At 37.3% G+C, this 22,070-nt stretch overlaps 1 protein-coding gene across 1 annotated transcript in view; it reads right to left on the reverse strand.

Moving 5' to 3' along the window:
• The window catches only part of ADAMTSL3 (ADAMTS like 3), a 598,021-nt gene that overhangs the window by 244,831 nt on the left and 331,120 nt on the right, over nt 1–22,070 (reverse strand). The window contains exon 15 of the mRNA XM_007945172.1: nt 10,262–10,551. Within this exon, the coding sequence (XP_007943363.1) occupies nt 10,262–10,551 (290 nt within the window). The remainder of the gene's footprint in view (nt 1–10,261; nt 10,552–22,070) is intronic.

The following is a 22,070-nucleotide window of genomic DNA, read 5'->3' on the forward strand; positions in this document are numbered from 1 at the left end:
TCTGCCCATTTTTCAATTGGATTGTTTGTCTTTTTGATGTTGAGATGTTGGAGTTTTCTATAAATTTTAGAGGTAAGTCTGTTGTCTGATATGTCATTGCTGAATATTTTCTTTTTCCCATTTTGTAGGTTCTCTTTTTACTCTTTTGGAGAAATCTTTTGATACACATAAGAATTTAATTTTTAGAAGGTCCCAATCATATAGTTCATCTTCTGCTGTTTGTGCATCTTGGGTTATGCTTGACAGTCTATTTATGCCATAAATTAGGGTCCCTAAGTTTGCCTCTATTTTATGTTTGATGAACTTTATAGTTTTAGGTTTCACATTTAAATCTTTGATCCATCTGGAGTTCGTTTTTGTGTGTGGTATGAAGTATGGCTCTTGTTTCATTTTTATGCAAATGAATATCCAGTTTTGCCAGGACCATTTGTTGAATAGACTATCTCTTCCCCATTTAATGGATTTAGGCCCTTTGTCAAAGATCAGCTGACCACAGGTCAAGGTGGATCTATTTCTGGGTTCTCAATTCTGTTCAACTGGTCTATGTGTTTGTTGTTGTACCAATACCGGGCTGTTTTGACAACTGTGCCTGTATAGTAGGTTTTGAGATTCAGGAATGTGAGACTTCCTACTTTGTTCTTCTCCTTCAGTAATGTTTTGCTTATCTAAGGTCTCTTTCTTTCCATATAAGATTAGTGATTGGTTTTTCCATGTCTTTAAAGAATGTAGATGGAATCTGGGTCGGATTTGCATTGAATGTATAGACTGCTTTGTGTAGTGTTGACATTTTCACAGTGTTCAATCTTCCTATCCATGAACATAGTATGTTCTTCCATTTATGTAGATCTCTTATAGTTTCTTGAAGCAGTGTTTTGTAGTTTTCTTTGTATATATCTTTTATGTTCCTGGTAAGATTTATTTCCAAATATCTTATTTTTTTGGTAGCTATTGTAAATGGTATTGATTTCCTTATTTAGTTTTCAGAGACCTCTTTGCTGGTGTAGAGGAATCCAACTGATTTTTGTATGTTGATCTTGTATGCTGCCACTATGGTAAATCTTTCAGTAAGTTCCCAGCAGTTTTCTTGCTGAGTCTCTTGGGTTTTCTATGTTTAGGATCATAGCATCTACAAATAGGGATAGTTTTACTTCTTCCTTACCAATTTGGATGCTTTTGATTTCCCTTTCTTGCCTTATTGTCCTGGCTATCACTTCCAAACAAGTTGAATAGAAGTGGAGACAGATGGCATCCTTGCCTGTTACTGTTTACAAGGGGAATTGTTTCAGTCTCCCTCTATTGAGATTAGTGTTGATTGTTGGTTTTGCAACAATCAACACTTTATTATGCTGAGGAATTTCCTATCTATTCCTGTTTATTGAGAGTTTTTATCTGGAATGGATGTTGGATTTTATGAAATGCCTTTTCTGCATCTATTGATATGATTGTGTGATTCTTTACCTTTATTTTACTTATGTGATGGATTACGTTGATTGTTTTTCTAATGTTGAACCAACCCTGCATATCTGGTATGAATCCCACTTGGTCACATTTTTTTTTTTTTTTTTTTTTTTTATGTTGTTGGAGTCTATTGGGTAGGATTCTGTTGAAGATTTGTTGAAGGGATATTGGTCTGTAGTTTTCCTTTCTAGTGGTGTTTCTTCCTGGTTTTGGCATCAGGATTTTGCTTGCTTCATAAAATGAATTTGGGAGGATTCCATCCTTTTCTATGTTCTGGAATAATTTGAGCAGGAATGATGTCAGCTCTTCTCTGAATGATTGGTAGAATTCTCCACTGAAACCATTTTAGGCCAGGACATTTTTTTGTTGGTAATTTTTTTATGACCTGTTCAATTTTTTTGTTATGGCTCTGTTAAAGTTTTCTACCTCAATCTGTGTTAGTTTGGGTAAGTAGTGTGTGTCTAGAAATCTGCCCATTTCTTCTAGGTTTTCAAATTGGAGTATAATTCCTCATAGTATCCTGATAGTATTCTTTTATTTCTGTTGGTTCTGTTGTGATGTCACCCCTTTAATTTCTTACTCATGTTATTTGCACCTTCACCTTCTTTTCCTTTGTTAAGTTTGCTGATTTTATTAATCTTTTCAAAGAACCAACTTCTAGTCTTGTTAATTTTCTGTATTGTTTTTTCTATTTTCTGTTTTACTGGTTTCTGCTCTGATCTTTATTATTTCCTTTCTTGTTGTTCTTTTTCTAATTGTTGGAGTTGTTGGCTTAAGGCATTAATTTTGGTGCTTTTTTTGACGTATGCCTCTGTTGCTATAAATTGCCCTCTGATCACTGCTTTTGCTGTGTCACAAAGATTTTGGTATGTTGTGTTTTCATTCTCATTTGATTCAAGGAATTGTTAATTTCATTTTTTATTTCTTCTATTCTCCAGTCTTTTTCTGAGGAGGGTGCTATTCAGTTTCCATGTCTTTGCTCTTTTTCTATCGGTTTTCCTAGTGTTGATTTCTAGTTTTATAGCTTTGTGATCTAAAAAAATGCTTTGTAGTACCTCAATGTTTCTAAATACATTGAGGCTTGCTCTGTGGCCAAACCTATGGTCAATTCTGGAGAATGTTCCATGTGTGTTGGAAAATAATATATATTTTGCTGTTGTTGGGTGGAGTTCTCTGTAGATGTCTAGAAGATCAAGTTGTTTGAGCATATTGTTTAGTTCTTTTGCATCTTTGTTAGGTTTCTTTCCAGTTTATCTCTTATTGAAAGTGGTGTATTAAAGTCTCCTACCATTATTGTGGAGTCATCTACTTGTCTTTTCAATTTTGTTGAAGTCTGCTATATGTATTATGGGGCTATTTCATTGGGTGAGTAGATATTTATTTTGGTTATGTTCTCATGTTCAAGTGATCCTTTAATCATTATAAATGTCTTTATTTGTCTCTATGGGTTTTTTTTTTTTTTTCTATTTTATCAGAAATTAATATTGTTACTCCTGCTCTCTTTTGGTTGCCATTTGCTTGGCATATCTTTTTTCCAACCTTTGATTTTTAGTCTATTTTTGTCTTTGTGTCTAAGGCGAGTCTCTTGCTGGCAGCCCATTAATGGGTCATGTTTTCTTATCCAGTCTGCAACTTTCTGTCTCTTGAATGGTGTATTTAGTCCATTTACATTCAGTGTAATTACTGACAAGTATGAATTTACTGATGTCATTTTATTATGTATTTTTCTGTGGTTTTTCTGATTTCTTTATTCCACATAATTTTCTGTGCTGAACTCACTTTGTTTATGAGTCATGTTATCATCTCCTTCATTGCTATTGTTTTAATATTTGCTAAGTTTTTGTGTTTGTCCTCCCTTTTATTTTGATGTAAGGGTTTATAATTTTTCTTTGAGGTTACCCGTAATTTATAATTTTCTTCCCAAATTTTAAATAGTCTGTTCTATCTCACAATTGTCTTGACTTCCTCACTATTTAGAAGTTCTGTAACTACACTATTTATGCCCTCTTTTTGGTTTGCAGTTGGGCTCATTTACCAGTTGATGTCTCTGGTTCCCTGTTTACAGTCTTGCAAGCATATTTTACTTTGGATGCTTCTAAACTGGGTTGGTTTCTGGGTTATGTTGTTATGTGTGTTAATCATGGTTGTTGGTTCTCTGTCTGGAGGACTCCCTTTAGCATCTTCAGTAAAGGTCGTTTTATTTTAACAAATTCCCCTAAGTTCTGCTTATCAGGGAATCTCCTAACTTCACCCTCATATTTGATAAAAAGTTTTTCTGGGTATATAACTCTTGGTTGGAAATATATTTCTTTCAAGATTATATGTATATCATCCCATTGCCTTATTGCTTGCATAGTTTCTGCTGAGAAATCAGAGCTTAGTCTTATTGATTGCCCTTTGTAGGTAGCCTTTCATTTTTCCCATGCTGCTTTCAGGGTTCTTTCTTTGTCTTTGGTTTTGGTGAGTTTGATGATAACATGTCTTGGTGATTTTCTTTTGGGGTCTATCCTGTTTGGGGTTCATTGAACTTCTTGAATGGCTATATTTTCACTTTTCATCATATTAGGGAAATTCTCTTCCAACAAATCTCTGATGATTTTTTCTGGTTTTATCTGTCTCTTCCTATTCTAGAATTCCAATTACATGTAAGTTAATTCTCTTGATTATATCCTATGTGAATCTTAGGCTTTATTCATTATGTTTTGATCTTTTGTCTAACTGATGACTTAACAAAGTAGTATTGAGGTATTTGTATTTAATCTCATTAATTCTGTCTACCATTGGTTTGATTCTACTCCTTTGCCCATTCAATGGGTTATCTATTTCTGAAATATTAATCTTCTGGATTTCTGTTTTTTGTTTTTGTATCATTTCTATTTTTTTGTTTATATTGTCGATTTGTTCTTGCATTGTTTTCCTAAATTGTTTTAGAGTTTTATGTGTGTTTTCCTTAATTTTTTCAGTGTATTACTTGATCTTGTCAGTGTTTTCCTTGATCCTCCTCTCAATCTGTTGAAGGTACCCAAATATAATTCTTTTGAATTCCTTTTTAGGGAGTTCCAATGCTGCTTCTTCCTCAGGCATGTTTTCTGGTTTTGTATCCTGGTCCCCTGTTTCTACTACTTTATCTTGCTTTTTTTCTGTGGGCTGTGATGATCTGTTGTTTCTAGGACATTGTGGTGGCATTGTATTTATGTTTAATTTGTGGTTGTATGTCAGTGTGATTCATGCAAGATTTTTTTTCTTTATTTTATCTTTTATATATCTGTGTGAGCAGGGTATTGCACTCCCCTATTCACTAGTCATTAACACTTAGGCACTCAGCACCTGTCTCCTGAAATAAGAGTGTGTGCACAGATCTCTATTAGCTGTTCATAAAGAGCAGTTGAGGGTGAGTTGAGCTGGTATTGTGTATCATTGGTCAATTAGTGCAAAAGCAAGTGGTGGCTCTCACTCAGTTGGTAGGGCTGCAGGAAGTGCAGTTATGGTTGGGTTGTGTGGGAAAAGTTGCTGTCTCCCATTCAGATAATAATAATAATAATAATAATAATAATAAACCAAAAACAAATAACAAAGAGAACAAAAAAGAAAAGAAAACAAAACAAAAAAACCAAATGCATAAACAGGAACAATCCTCAAAAAAGAAAGAAATGCAATAAATAAGAAGAAAAATTTTCAAAATATATTAAAAAAAAGATAAAAGAAAGATAATCATAAAAAGACAAGGGGGAAAAAAAAAGCCACAATATCTTGGGAGGGAGAAATGAGAGAAAAGAGCTAGAGTAAAGGATTAGGGAAAAGTGGAAAAAGAAAAACGAGGGAAAGGAAGAACCAAAAGAAAGAAAAAAGTAGGGAACCAGGAAAAGGAAGAGGGGGAAAAAAAAAAGAACCAGGGATAGGAAAGAGAAAAACAACAACAAAAAAAAGGCGGGGGGGGGGGGTTGGTAGAAAGGAGGCAGATAAAATGAATAATTTATAAACAAACAAACAAAAACAAAACTTTGCAGGGTAGGGCACAGCACCCAGGCTCTTGCAAGGCATATATATGGATGGAACCCCTGCAGGTCAAGAAGATGGGTGGAGGTGGGGGGTGGCCATACCTCTGTTCACCAAGTGAGTGCAAGGCACAAGAGTAACAAGGGGAATATTGCACCTCTCCAATTGTCAGTCTCTAGTGCAGTTGTCCATGTTGTCCTCAGTAAGTAGAGCCTACTCCCAGGTCTCAGTCCAAGCAAGAACACCACCTGCTCACACTCAAAATGGCTGCACTGGCCACTTTCAAATATTTAAAATGGCTGCACCCTCAGTACAGCCACCAGCAGTCCACAGGTCCACCTGTCCCCTTCCTCACTATTCTCCCTCTGATCATTAGGCACTTATGCAGTCCTTGCCCATGCAGCCTTGGTGAACAGTGCTGATTCTTAGGTTGCTATTGGAAAATACTCAAAATGCCTGTGCCCTCAGGAGAGCTGGCAGTCCACAGATCCATTTGTCTCTTTATTTGATGTTTCATTCAGGTTCTTCGACTAGTTGGTACTTAATCTACTTCTTTATCCTTCCTTTCAAAGCTTAGAGTTCCAGGATTGTCTTCTGTATCAGTTTCAATTGGTTTCTCATTGCTTTGTTGCAAAGGGTCTGTGTAGCTTGTCTGCCTATTCCACCATCTTGCTGGAAATCAAAAAGTTTTCCCATAGAAAGAATCATTCTTTGAAGTTTACCATGGGTGTAAGGGGAAGGGAGGGTGACTCACTAACTAGAGGGTAGACATACATTAACTTGGGTGAAGAGAAAGGCAATATGCAATAAGAGGAAAGACAGAACAAAATGATCAAGGAAAAGGAAGACAGTGGGAGAAGCACAAGAGTTAAAGGCAACAAAGGTAACTACTGCTACATACACAAATGGAAGCCTGTATAATGGTAATAAAAATAATCTAGGAGTGGATACATAGATAGACACTAAAGCAGAACAAGAGCAGGAATCCAGATGGGACTACATCCAATATGTCCACAAATATATATATATACAGGTTTCAGAGGTTATTTCTACATATGTATTAATATGTGCTACAAATATATGTGAATATAGTACAGCCTATAGAAGGCAAAATTATGAAAACTTCTTAGCCATAATCAAACACCTTGAAGGAATGAGATGCTGGGCCAGGAGCTCAGGACCACAGTCTTGGGGAACTCTAAGGTTCCCAACTGGCTTAGTATAGACCACAAATACAATGTTCTCCATCCTACTTTGAGTGAGTATTGACTGGGGGCTAAAAACTTAATCAGCAGTCATCAAAGTTGCAATTATTGGTCTCTCCCCATTTTGAGAAAAAAGAATGAAGAAAATCAAAGACCAAAGGAAGCAGTTAGTTCAAGGGACTAATGGACCACATGAATACCAGCCTCCATGACCCTGAGACCAAAAAAGCTAGATGGTGCCAGGCTACCAATGCCGACTGCTCTGAAAGTGATCACAACAAGATAGATAGTCCTAGACAGAGTGAGAGAAAAGTGTGGAACGGATTTCAAAATCATAAAGAAGACCAGGCTTACTGGTCTGATAGACACTAGTTGAACCTCCAAGACTATGGTCCTTAGACACCCATCAAGCCTGTAACTGAACTCATCCCTGTGGCTAAGCTTTCAGCCAAATGATCAACTGACATATAAAGTGAACAATAACGCCAAGGAGATATACATTCATTAGAACAATCAAGCTTACAAGATCAAAAGAGCAGCATTTGCCCAGGATAAAGCTCAGAAGGCAAGAAGGGTTGGAAAAGGACAAACAAATAGCAAACATAAAGAGGCAGTGGGAAGAGTGCTGTTACATTGTGGGAATTGCAATCAATGTCACAAAACAAAATTTATATGAATTTTTGGATGGAAAATCAGTATGCTCTGTAAACTCTCACCCAAATCATAATAAATAAATAAAACTTGAAATTAACAAGATAAATTTAAGAGTGTGCAAGCAATACCAGGGTTAGTTTCTGCTGTCAAAATGAAAGACAAAACTCCAGGTTCCTGGTGAAACTGCAGCAACATGGGAGCTCAGAAGAAGTGGTGAGAGTAGGTGGCTTTTGTTGCAATGCAAAAGAAAGTTCCAGGCATTTAAAATTGTGGTTGAGTAGAGAAAAATTTTTGCATTTCAACAGCTATCTCAGAGAGTTTCCCTAGAGTTGTCAAGAGAAAGCACTAGTTCCCAGATGTCCAAGGGGAGGGATATCAGTGTTAAGGTTCTAAAAATCTGAACATGACAAAAGAAGTGTCCAGGATCCTGATCTCAGAGGGAGCAGGACTTAAATTTTGGACAATAATAAACATGAGGCAGTGGAGGGCAACTGAGACCATGTGCCATGGAAGGAGGAGACACATCAGACATTTAGGGTCCATGCAAACCAGAAAGACTAAATTCCCAGCTAATTAAGATGAGCTCCTAGGAATTAGGGAGAAGCAAGTAGGAGACAGAAGACTCTAGGGGAAGCTAAGGATCCTTGTCCTAAACTCCACATGTGTAATTCTGCACGAAAGACAATAGCTTAGATATAGCTTCAAGGTAAAGCACATGCTACTCTATATGGGCTTATTGCCCATATAGAGTGCAATGTTAGAAAATAGGTGTCAAGGATAGGCTGGTTTAGAGGTTTCATTAGATAGAAAGGTAAAAAAAAAAACAGATACTAATGAATCATGGACCCTGGATGGCAAGGATTAAGAATTCTGGCTCAAGAGATTGGGCAACAAAGGGTTATAGGTTCAGGCCTCAATGACTGGGCCATGAGTTCAGTGCCATGAATCCTAATAACAAAAAAAAAAAAAAAAAACACCACTGTCAAGTCTGTTCTGACTCATAGCAATCCCTCCTTGGGTTTCCAAGGCAGTATCTCTATGGAAGTAGATTGACCACTCTTCCTTCCAAAGAGTGGCTAGTGGGTTTGAACTGCCAGTCTTCTGGTTAGCTGTCAAATGCCATAGACACTACACCACCAGAGCTCCCATGAATCCTGACAGGGAGTTCCAAATAAGGGGCTCAGGACAACTAGAAAGAGTAGAGGATGCTTTTGAGCCATCTGCCTTCTGAGGCAACACTTTCTGGTATTTTCCCACCACTGCCTTTGATTGGAGTCAGAGCATGTTCAGCCACCAAGCCTGTAACATAGACAGATAACTGGAAGGCACAGTCAAGGCAGGGAGCAGAGTGTTAGTGTCCCTGGATTCCTGATGAGACTGAGGCACCTTCATGGTAGTGTTGTTGTTGTTGTGTGCCGTTGAGTCAGCCCTGACTCATAGCGAGCCCTCCTTGGGTTTCCAAGGCAATATCACTACGGAAGTAGGATTGCCCAACCTTCCTTCCGAGGAGTGGCTGGTGGGTTTCAACCACCAGCCTTCTGGTTAGCAGTCAAGTGCCTTAGCCACTATGCTACCAGAGCTCCCTCATGGTAGTAGAAGATCTAACTTTCCTATCAACTATTTTTTAACTTCCAACGGTGCCTGGGGAGTGCTCAGCTGGACTCCTTCTCCCTGCTCATGTACTCCTTTGTTGAATCCTGGCATGCTTACGTAATTCTGGGGCCAGTTTCTGACCCTTTCAAGACCCCTTGACCATGCAATGACCTCCGTATCCTAACAGTGTTCCCTGACTATGTATGTCCCCAAATACATAGATATACATAAATCAAGGTGATTAATTTGTTTTACATTGATTCAGCCCAATATAAATATATATAAACATAAATATTTTCTGAGGATGACCTATGACTGAGAGTTTCATCAGATACAGCAATTCCAGACTGCCTCCATCTATAAAACTGATTTACATACACGATTGCCTCTATTTATCAATTTTGCATTTTCCTATTTATTACACATTAACCAGTTACCCGCTCCCCATCTCAGTTATGTAGACTCTTAGGCCAAAGGTACATAACCTTTTTTAGTTAGAATATATTCCCTTTACCTTGTTGGAGCTCTGGTGGAGTAGTGGCTAAGGCACTGAAGGTTGGCAGTTCAAACCCACCATAGGAGGAAGATGGGGCAATCTAGTTCTGTAAAGATTTACCACCTTGGTAACCCAATGGGGGTCGCTATGAGTTGGAATTGACTTGATGGACTAGGTTTTCTTGGTTTACCCTTTATCTTAAGAAGCCCTGGTGTTGCAGTGTTCAAGCATTTGGCTGCTAACTGAAAGCTGGCAGTTTGAACCCTCCAGCTGTAGGAGAAAGACGTGGCAATCTGTTTCTATAAACATGACAGCCTTGGAAGCCCTATAGGGCAGTTCAATGATTTTTGTCCCTTTTTTTGGGGTGGGTATCTTTTACCTTAAATTTCTGAGTAACACAAATGGTTTAAGCTCAATTGCTAACCTAAAAGTTGGTGGTTCAAACCCAGTGGTGCCACAAAAGAAAAGGCTTGGTGATCTGCTTCCATTAAGGTTTCAACCAAGAAAATCCTATGGAGCAGTTGTACTTTGGAACACAGGGATTGGTATGAGTTAGAATCAACTCGACAGCAAGAATAATCCTTTACCTTTCTAAAACAGTTACCATGAAATATAAAAGAAAGCAATGGTAGACTTTTCAAGTTATTTAAATCACTTAACTTTAGACTTTCTCTCATTTGCATTTTGTCTTAACCTAGTTAATAATTTCTCAAACAATTAGCAACACAAGATATAACTGTCCCTTAGTAATTTTAGGAAGTGCTGATGAAACGTGTGCTTAACATGCAGTTATAAGGCTTAATATTTAGAACCTCATGTTTTAAATGTTAAAATGTCCCTTAAGCAAAGGATCAAATACCTCCCAAACATGTTGCCGTGCAAGGGGTAAACCCAGCGTACTCCCAGTCATAAGTCATCTCGCTGTCCTTCTCCTGGACAGAGGTATTCAGCTCATGGGAGGCAGGGCTCTCCTCACACACTTCCAGGAGGCAAGGTCGTTCAGTGGGCAGCTTGGGGCCCTCACACTCCTCCTCAGGCAGCTCAGTTTCTGTCTGCGTAAATGTGAGGAGGACACGACACTTCACATCACGGACTTGAATGCCTGGCCCACATGTGGTACTGCAGGCTGACCAGGGCTCTGGAATGAACCTACAGAAAACCAGAGAGATACAGGAAGATACCGGTGATCATTAATATAGACCATAAAAGCAGGAGTGACAATCATTCTGTGAAGGAAAAATAATTATCTTCATTCAGAAGGAAGTCAACACATTTGAAATCTTGTATTTCTGTTTATAGCCAATTACATAGTTAAAAAATCCTCAAATCTTATTAGAAATACAAAGAATTTTTCCCTAGAGATGTACTGAACCTTTGCAAAGTCAAATTTTGTGCAATGACCCTTGCAAAACATCATTACAAAGGTTTTCCTTAAAATTTGATAATAAAGAAACCATTATATAAAGATAATTTCTAATCTAATTTCTTTTAGAATGTGGAGATATTCACCAATACTCATTCAACCAATCTTTATTGAGTTTATCCTTTGTAATAGACAGGGTTTTATTAAGCCATCTCAATATTTAGAAGCTAAATGATAGACTACTTAAATGCTTTCAGCTGAGTAGACAAGGCTTTACTGTTCTTTTATGTTTAATATAGAAATATACTAAGCTCCTAGTTTTTCTTGAAAATATAAAAGATATTGCACAGTCTGATCCAATCCAGTGGCTTCCAGCCAAACAAAAGACAGGCATACGAGCCGAACATTTACCTTAGGTAGATACGCTCCTTGGAGAGATCAATCATGGCAGAATAGAAGAGTTGTGTATGCACAGGGAGACAGCTGGGGGGCGGGGCAGGAGTGCATGGGAGGGAAGGACACAGGGAAGAGGTGGCTATGGGGAGGAAGTGGGAGGACAGCTGTTGCACTGTGGGAGATTGCAGTCAATGTCATGAGACAAAGCGTACGTGAAGTGCTGCTGTATGGAAGATGAATTTGCTCTGTAAACTTTCACCCAAATCACAATTTAAAAAAAAAAGAAAGAAAAAGGTATTGCACAGTCTGGCTGAATAAAGTAGTTATTTCTTACCCTGAATTACCAAAAAAGACCCTTACACACTGCCGTGGAGTCGGACCTGACTCACAGTGACCCCTTCTTGGGTTTCCAAGGCAGTATCATTGTGGAAGTAGATTGCTCAAACCTTCCTTCCGAGGAGTGTCTGGTGGGTTTGAACCACCAGCCTTCTGGTTATCAGTCAAATGCCTTAGGCACTATGCCGCCAGAGCTCCTTAAATCAGAGGTTGGCAAACTATGACCTGCAGACCAAAACCAACCTTCCCGTTTTTGTACATCTCAGTAGCTAAGACCACATTTTACATATTTCAATAATTGAAAAAAAAGAAAAAAGATGATTAACATTTTGTGACATGTGAAAATTACATAACATGTAAATGTCAGAGTCCATTAAGAAAGTTTTACTGGAAAGTAGCCACACTCATTTGTTCATGTTTCTTCTAAAGCTGCTTTCATTCTACCACAGCAGAGATGAGCATTTGCAACAAAGACTGTACGGCCTGCAAAGCCTAAAATATTTACTATCTTTTCCTTTATAAAAAAAATATTTAGTAATATATTTAAGATATGCTGAAGAAACATTTTGTATGATGAGATATTAATAAGACATGGTTTAGTGATAGAATAAGTTTAGGAAACAATGGGTTTAATAACATTTAACAGGTTTATTTTACTACAGAACTTTTCCAAAGACTATAATATGTGAATGTATCATGTAAATATCTAAGAGGGGAACATGATGTGCAATATTTCACAAATTTAAGTGAATGTAAGACTCTTATTCATAGGCTAGTGTTCCATTAAGTAACGTTAGGAAATGCTGCTGAGACATGTACTTAACATGCAGTTCCAAGACGTAATGATTAAAACTTCAGAAATATGGCTACAAGATTCTCTTGGAAGTCATCCAAATCAACCTCCTTTTCCCAGACAAAACTTAGTACAGTTGTCCACAACAGTACATCTCCAATCATCAGGATGTAACACTATTGCTATGTGTAAGTCCAACATTCATTGTCATCAAGTTGGTTCAGACTCATAGCAACCTTATAGGACCCAGTAGAACTGCCCCATAGGGTTTCTAAGACTAAATCTTTACAGAAGCTAACTGTCAAGTCTTCTTTGAAGTGACTGATGGGTTTGAATTGCTAATCTATTTTTTAGCAGCAAAGTGCTTAACCATTGAACCACTAGGGCTCCTTCTTGTACAGAGGAAGAATTTAAAAAGAATACCACTGAATAATATGATCGAAAGGAAGGTTGGGCAATCTACTTCTGTAGTGATACCGTCTCAGAAATCCAAGGAGGGGTCGCTGTGAGTCGGTTCTGACTTGATGGCACATAACAACAACAACAAATAACAATAATATGAGAACTTAACAATAAGTTGACAAAACAATAGAATAAAATGGAAAAGACTTCAGAGCCAAGAAAACAAACTGTGAAACATAACAACACTATTACATTTTAACAAATACTTCAGAAGCAGGATAAAACAGAAGAGACAGGGCTGAAGATCAGTAAGACACAGCAGCAAGACTTCAGAGTGAATGTAGTGGTCAAAGAGAGAAAGAGAAACTATTAAAGCAATTAGATGGGTGGAGAGAGGGACAGAAATGTTCTCTATCTTTAGTTGGGCTGGGTTTTTATGACCATATCTGTTAAAACACAGTGTTTGTGCACTTTAAATAGACGCAGTTTATTCTATCTAAATTATATCTCTATAAAATTAACTTTTAAAAATGCAACAGAGACAAAGTAAAAGTGAGCCTAAATAATTCAATACTGAGGATGACTGAATTCTTCAAGTAGAGACACTAACATATACAAATGTTCAGAAATAAGATATGGCAAAATTTCTGTAAAATGCAGCCGGAAAGGGCACACTTTGGTCCAGAGAAAAGTTATTAAAAATTATTAACATAAAAGCCTGGTGTGGTTGACAGAACAACAGCCCCCCAAAGAGGTTCATGTCCTACTCCTGGAACCTATGACTGCTATATCACATGGCTAAAAGGACTTTGCAGATGTGATTATAAGTTAAATGAATTCAAGATGTGGAGATTATCCTAGATTATCTGGATGGGCCAAATCTAACTACAGGAGACTTTATAAGCCAATAAATTTGTCTGGATAGAGTCATCCCATGCCAACTTCAAGATGAAAGATGCCACAAGCAAAATATGCAGGTAGCCTCTAGAAGCTAAGAAGGATCCCTAGCAACAGCCAACAAAGAAACCAGATCTCAGTTCTACAACCATATGGAACTGAATCCTACCAACAACTTGAATGAGCCTGGAAGCCTATACTCCCCAGAGTCTCTAGAGAAGAGCCCAGACCAGCAGATGCTTTGATTTTATCCTTGTGGGTCCCAGACCAGAGATACCAGCTGAGCTTCCTGGTGAGACATTAAATTTGTGTTGTAGTAATATGTTTCAGCAGCAACAGGAAACTAATACATCTGGTTAAACAATTAAGCTTTGAGGATGAAGAAAGAACTGTTTTGGCATCTTGGCACAAAAAGCAAGTGTGTAGAAATAAAAAGTCAGATGGACATCAGACTTAAAATATTCAAAACCAGAAAATGATGGAGTAAAAGTTTTGACTAAAATAAGGCAGGATACAGAAATATTATGTTCGGTCAAACAGTTTTTTAAATATAAAGGCAACAACTTTCTGTGAATAGAAACAATGATAGTACCTACTTAATAGGGTATGTGAAGACTAAATTAGATGATGTCATAGATTTAACTGCTCAATAAATGCAATACAAGAAAAATAGCAACAACTAGTATTCATTGTATTCTTATTAATTCCAGATAATGTTCCAAGTAATTTACATAAATTTTGTCATTTACTCGTAACAACAACCATTTCAGGAGTATTATTCCACCCACTTCATAGATGAGAAAACTGATGTACAGAGAAGTAATTTATCAAAGCCTGCACAGTAGTCACTGGCATTGTTTTCTACTCTCAGCAGTATCAGAGGTGAGAGAAGCATGCTAAGATCATCCTTGAAGAATACAGGACAATTTGAAGATATTGGGCAAACACAAACCTGTTGTTGTTAGCTGTCATTGAGTGGGCACCCAACTTATGGCAACCCCATGCACAATGAGATTGGATCATTATAATCCATAGAGTTTTCATTGGCTGACTATCAGAAGTAGATATCTTTCTTTCTGCTCTTAGTCTTAAACATCTGCTGAAACATGTTTAGCATCATAAAACCAGAACCAAACCACACTCATTGCCATTGAGTCAATTCCGACTCATAGTGACTCTCATTGGGTTTCTGAGGGGGTAAATCTTTATGGAAGTAGATTGCCCCATCTTCCTTCTGTGGAGTGGCTGGTGGGTTTGAACTGCCACCCTTCTGGTTAGCAATCAAATGCCTTTGGCACTGTATCACCAGAAACTTCCATTGACAGATAGGTGGCAGCTGTGTATGAAGTACATTAGTTGGGAATTGAACCTGAATCTTTCACATGGAAGGAGAGAATGCTACCACTGAACCACCACTGTTCTCTAATTGGAAGCCTAGAGAAGTACTTTTTCATTCTAAGAATGAGTAAACAAATAAAACACTAATATCAACCTGTTAAAATAATTCTTCAGCATTGAAGAATGTAACATGAATTAGTAAAAGAAAGAATATTTTTGGAAAATGTTTATTGGCAGGAACAAAAGGAAATTTTATAGTAACTACTTAAAATTTAATAACCATAAATTCAAACAAACAAAAGATAGGTGGGATTGAAATATCAACAGGTGGAGATGATAAAAACACCTGGCTTTGTTGAGAAAAGAATGAAAAACATGAAGAAAAAATAATGCAAATAGTGTTTCTGCAACAGAAGAAAATCCAAGTGAAGGAAATAATTTTAAGGAGGAGAAGGGCAAGTGATTTTGTTTAAGGGGGAAGTAGTGCTGCCAAAATAGAAGAAAAAGACAAAGATATGACAAAATATCAGGTGTTAAAAATAAAGAGAGAAAAGATTCATACAGATAATTGGTGAAACTTTAGAATAAATAAGAAAAAAAATGATATAAGTAAAATAGAAGAAAATTTTCATATACCCAAGAAAGATCTGCATTTATGCCCTAAAAGCTCTCATTTTTTTTTTTTTTTACCAAAATTCTTAGGACTTATTCTTGAGAAATACTCAATATTTTAATCTCAAGGATATGGAATAAAATTTAGTGCAATGGTTAAGTGATTTGGCTGCTAACTGGCAAGTCTGCAGTTCAATCCACCAGCCACTCTGGGAGAAAGATGAGGCATTTTGCTTCCATAGAGATTTACAGCCTTGGAAACTCTATGGGACAGTTCTGCTCTGTCCTACAGGGTTGCGATGAGTGGGAAGCAACTCAAGGGCAGTGAGTTTTTGGTATATCTAAGAAGGAAAAAAAAAAAAAAATGGAAACAAAAGAAAAAAAAGGTTGTTTAGGCTCAATTATTCCTCTAAAAATAAACTCATTCCCATCAAGTTGATTCGACTCATAGCCACCCCTCCTTGGGTTTCTGAGGGGTTATCTCTATGGAAGTACATTGCTCAATCTTCCTTCCGAGGAGTGGCTGGGGGTTTGAACCGCCTGCCTTCTGGTTAAGCAGTCAAATGCTTTAGGCACTACACCACCAGAGTACCATCTAGACTTGAACATTTCTACTTCAACACTAAAAGACAGAGAACTCCAGAGTCATATGTTCACAGTTTTAAGGGGAAAAAAACAAAACAAAACAAAAATCTTTTAAAATAAGAATTTATATTTCTGAAAATGTGAGACAGTAGAAAACAAATATTCTTAAGTATATGAGGTTTTAGAGATTATGACATTTATGTATCTGTATCTCTCTGAAATAAAAATATCCAAACTCCAGCTAATAAGAATTCAGTTTTTAAAAAAGCATTTAAATGTGTGTCATGTAAGGACTGATAGTGAGAATTGAAATAATTTAAACATATGATTAATTTTTAAAACTATAAAAAATTATTATAGAACCAAATCAAACACCAAAGCTAGTTTTTTTCAAGAACAGAATGCACAGAGTAAGCATGATTTACTACTGATCACCTTGGCTTAACACCCTGAGTTTAGTAACAAAAACCAGGCATTTGAGGAAATAGGTTGGAAGTTGTTTTTTTTTTTTTTTTTTAAAGAAACCTATGCCAATTTACTTATCTTAAACATGGAGAAATCAACAAAAACAGCATAGTTCTTAATATTCATGATAAGAAACGTAGATTTGAGTATGTATAAAAAGTAAAATGACTAAACATACATCTCCTGTTGTTGGAGAAAATAAATCAAGCAAACATCACAAGCAAGGAAACACTTAAAATAGAAGACTAGAAACATCAGTAATAATAACAAATTTAAATGGATTAAAGTTCCCTATTAAAATTTAGAGATGCTAATCTAATATAAGGAGCTCTGGTAGCATAGTGCCTAAGGCACTTGACTGCTAACCAGAAGGCTGGTAGTTCAAACCCACCAGCCACTCCTAGAAAGGAAGGTTGGGCAATCTACTTCTGTAGTGATACTGCCTCAGAAACTCAAGGAGAGGTCGCTCTGAGTCAGGATTGACTCAACGGCACATAACAACAACAACAACAATTTAATGTAAGAACTTATAAAGACAAAATGACATGAAATAACTTCAGAAATATAAAAGTATAAGGATAAACAAAATGAGATAATGAAAAAATAGAAGAGCTAAAAGACAGGTATAAATTTTAGGGAAAAAATAGACAAAATTATTATTTGAATATGACATAATAATTATGAAAAACTATCAAATTAACTGAAAATTTTTGTAAAGAAAATGAGAGACTAATCTTGTACAGATACCAGTGATACAAAATAACCACAATCCTTACAGAAACTACAGAAGACAGACATAGAATAATCTCTCACAGACAGCCAGACACTGTGGGAGAGAGGATCCAATGGATCTACCAACTCAAGGACCATAATACTGGGGGACACCAGACTCAATTGGCACATCAAAATACATAAAAGTCTTATTCCTCATCCTACATTGGTAAGTAGCAAGTAGAGTCTTAACAGCTCTCAAGCAGCCATCTAAGATGCAGCTAATGGTCTCCTATTGTCCGAAGCAAAGAAGAGTGCAAAAAACCAAGGACATTTGGAAGCAATTAGCCCTAGGACCTGATGAACCTCGAGACCAGAAGAAGTAAATGGCACCCGGCTACCAATGCCAACTGCTCAGGAAAGAGTCAAAACTGGAGATCCTGGATAGAGTGGGAGGAAAAACATGGAACAGAATCCAAAAACACAATAATGACCAGAATTACTGGTCGGATGGAGTCTGGTGGGACCCCCCAATACTATGGCCCTGGAATACACTTCAGGCCTGGAATAAAACTCACTCCCAGGGGCTGGCTTTTAGCCCAATAGTAAACAAGATGTACACACAGACCACTCAACCCAGGGTGACACACCCACATACTCTATGGAGATGCATCCTGTGGAGCAGTCGACCACCAGGCACCAGAGGAGCAACATTCGCATGGAGGAAATGCAGGACACACAGGAGTATAAAAAAGAAAATGAGAGTTTAAAACAGTAGCCTATACCTATATATTATATATATCATTTTATATGTATATATATCATTTTATATGTATATATATCATTTTATATATATATGTGTGTGTGTTATATATGATATATATATATATATATAGATATATACATACACACACACACACACACACATATATAAAGTACTAATTTCTAGAATTCAGCTAACACTTGCTGTTAGTATTTACTTCTAGGCACTATAAGCATATTAAAAGTATAATCTAATATGATTTTCACATAATTTCACAACAATCTTATGAATGAGTACCATTATTTTCCTGATTGTACAGATAAGAAAAATGAGGCTTAAAATGCATAAGAAAATTTCCTAAGTTCTGTAAGCTTGTTAATAAAAATTTTATTAAGAATGTGCAGGGTTGACATGACTAAAACCACAAAATATCGAGAGGATTCCATTAAAAACCTGAACAAATGCAGACACACAACATGTTCCAAGATGGAGAGAATCAAAATGAAAAAGATGTTCATCTCCCTTAAGTAATTTATAAAACAAATGAAGTTCCAATCAAAAACCTTAGACAATTTTTTTGCGAGCTAGGAAACAAACAATACAACTCTAAAGTGTTACACAAAGTTAGATGAGAACAGTTCAGAATATTTTGTACAGAAATAGCAAACACAGGGCAGTTGCACAGTTAGATAAAAAAGAATTAAAAAGCTACAATAATTCAAATAGTATGGAACTGGTCCTGGAGTATTTACTTTACACAGCATGGCACTTTAAAACCAATGCAAGTGCTTTAGATCATTCAATAGCCAGTGCTCGAACAATTTGCTAACTAGAAAAATAGTAAGTTAGAATTACATTGCATATCATATGTCAAAGTAAATTTCCATAAATCAAAGTTAAATGTTAAAAGTGAAACCAGAAAAAGCATTAGAAAATAGCTTTAAGGAAAAATAAAAGATAACTTTCCCATATTGATGAAGGTGTGGAAAGAGGTGAGCTCATATTTTGCTGGTGGCAAAATTAAATTAGTACTGACACTCTGAAAGAAATTTGTCAGTAGATATTAAATGCTTGCAATATGCATATCTCCTGGGCCAGAAACTCCACTCCACAAATCTGTCCTAAGGAGACTATTAGAAATGTACAGTTGAGATTTGCTGCAGTTCTATTTATCATAGTGAAAATTAGAAACAAGCTGCAGATGACTGGAGAGATCTTTCTAAAAGGTAATAGTGATTCCATCACTTCACTAGTTGAAATTTCAAATGACTTCTACTACATCCAGATGAAATACAAGCTCTTTAATGCAACATGAAGGACCTCCAGGATTTGCTGACTTTTCTAGCCGTATCCTTGCTGCAATTACCACCTCACTATCCCTCAGATCTCTCTCCACACTTAGATAACCCTCAAAAGGCAACCATGGACTAATGAGTGGGCAGCCCTTAAGTAATCCTCTATCCCAAGTACCTGGCATGATGTTTTTCTGACACCAATATACATCTCAAGGGAGCTCTGGTAGCATAGTGGCTAAGGAATTTGACTGCTAACCAGATGGCTGGTGGTTCAAACTCACCAGCCACTCCTCAGAAGGAAGGTTGGGCAATCAACTTCCATAGTGATACCACCTCGGAAACCCAAGGAGGGGTTGCCATGAGTTGGATCCAACTCGACATCAGTGAGTTTGGTTTTGGTATATACACCTCAAAGGAACTCTGATGGTACACTCTGCAAAGCATTTGACTGCTAACCAGAAGGCTGGTCGTTCAAACTCATCAGCACTCTGCAGAAGGAAGATGAGACAATCTACGTTTGTAAAGATTTACGGTCTTGGAATCCCAATGGGGATCACTATAAGTTGCAATCAACTCAATGGCAATAGGTTTAGTTTTTTAATATAAATCTCAAGACCTCAATTCATGTGCTACCTCCTCCAGGAAGCCTTTCCTGGTCCCTAACCCTTATAGGACTATAATGTCATCACCATTGTCTGATATAATACTGGAGCTCTTTCTAGTATCACACACACTGGAATCACCCACCACCACATATTAGCATTCACAATGAGGATAATTCCTAAATCTTTCTGTGCCTTGGTTTCCTCATCCCCAAAATGAGGACAATATTACTGCCTCCTTATATTATCTATATATAGATATGGCTACAAGGATGGGCTCAAGCATAGCAAGAATTATGAGGATGGTGCAGGTTCTGGCAGTATTTTGTTCTGTTGTACATAGGATCACTATGAATCAGAGCTGACTCAACAGCACCTAACAACAACATAGGGTTGGCAAGGTAATTGAATGAGTTAATATATTTAATCAGAGTACTGAGAACAAGGTCTGGCACATAGGAAGTCCTCAATGTTAATTGTGATAATTACTGTCATTGCTAGAAAAATAGATTCTTAAAATACACTCCAATTTTACATTAGCAAATAAGATTCTCACAAATGGAGAAGCTAAAATATCAGTGAAGAAAACATGCAAAGTGTTCTAAATATGTCTTATTTCCTTGGTTTTCACACACGGAAAATGGGGGAAGAAGGCAAGGAGACTCTGAAGCATAAAGAATTCCATGGAAGCCAAGAAGGCTCTGTGGAGGTACTTGTAAAACAATGATGAACCCTATCGACACTCAACACATTCCACAGCTGAAAGCTAAGAAAGTAAAAAACAACAACAACAACAACAAAAAAAAAAAAACTGCACTTTCCTTGGCTTAGTCTTATAAGCTATAATTTTTATTTTCCAAATTTAAAAGAAAAAAAAAAAAAAACCCTTTTGAATGTTCACTCCCTATGTAAATTCAGAGCCTGAGCCATGGTAAACCACAGAGGCAGAAATATTTATCTTCTTCAAGTGGATTTGGCAGGCTTTGCTCAAGGGATTTGAAATACAGCTACATTTGTTCTCTCATTCATTGTCAAAAAGCAAGCATCCCCAAACCACAAAAGACAGTGGTAATAAAAGGATGAACTGGAAGCTCAGATACGTTGTGGTTTTGTTTGGGAATGAATGGAGTCAGAAGTGGTGGCAGGAAACTATAAACTTCACACTAGACATCCAGGAATAGGCCAGACACTGCCAGGCAGCATGAATTATAAAGGAACAATGCATAGGGACCACAGAGGGAGAGATGGTGGGAGGCAGGGGAGAGACAGCTAGGTACTCAGGCCAGGAACAGGTGCTCTTAGCAGAGTCTTCCACACTGGGGGAAAAGTAGTGGTGTCTTTCAGGAGTAGAGGACATATTAACTTTGCTCAATGAATAAACAAGAGGAAGAAAATGATCAGCCAAGTCAGATGGGGCTGACAGAAAAAGCAGGCTTGAGGACTAAACTCATTCTGTTGTTGTTGCTAGCTGCTGTCCAGTTAGCATCCAACTCATGGTGAACCTATGAACAAAGGAAAGAAATGCTGCCTGGTCATGCTCCATCCCCATGACTGGTTGTGGATTGGACTATTGGAATCCATAGGGTTTTCATTAGCTGATTTGTCCATATGGTTAGGCCTTTCTTCCTAGTCAAAAAAAAAACCTCACTGCCGTCGAGTTGTTTCCAACTCATAAAGACCGCTCCTTGGGTTTCTGAGGTGGTATCTCTACAGAAGTAGATTGCCCAGTCTTGTCTTCAGAGAAGTGGCTGGTGGGTTTGAACCACCAACCTTCTGGTTAGTGGTCAAATGCCCTAGTCAGTATTATCCTAAAAGCTCCTGTTCAGCATCATGGCAACATGCAAGTCTCCACTGACAGATGGGTGGGAGCTGTGCTAAAGGTGCACTGGCCAGGAATTGAAACTGGGTCTCCCTCATAAAAGGCAAGAATTCTATCAATGAACAACCTCTGTCTTCAAACCCACTTTAGTTCCTATGATATCATCCTTTTCCAATTCAATGTTGTTTTTGTTGTTATATGCCATCCAGTCGGACCCGACTCATAGTGACCCCTCCTTGGGTTTCCAAGGCAGTATCACTACGGAAGTAGATTGCCCAACCTTCCTTCCGA

Source organism: Orycteropus afer, unplaced genomic scaffold (genome assembly GCF_000298275.1).
Source record: "Orycteropus afer afer isolate SDZICR_OR568_19922 unplaced genomic scaffold, OryAfe1.0 scaffold00132, whole genome shotgun sequence".
NCBI classification, from domain to species: domain Eukaryota; kingdom Metazoa; phylum Chordata; class Mammalia; order Tubulidentata; family Orycteropodidae; genus Orycteropus; species Orycteropus afer.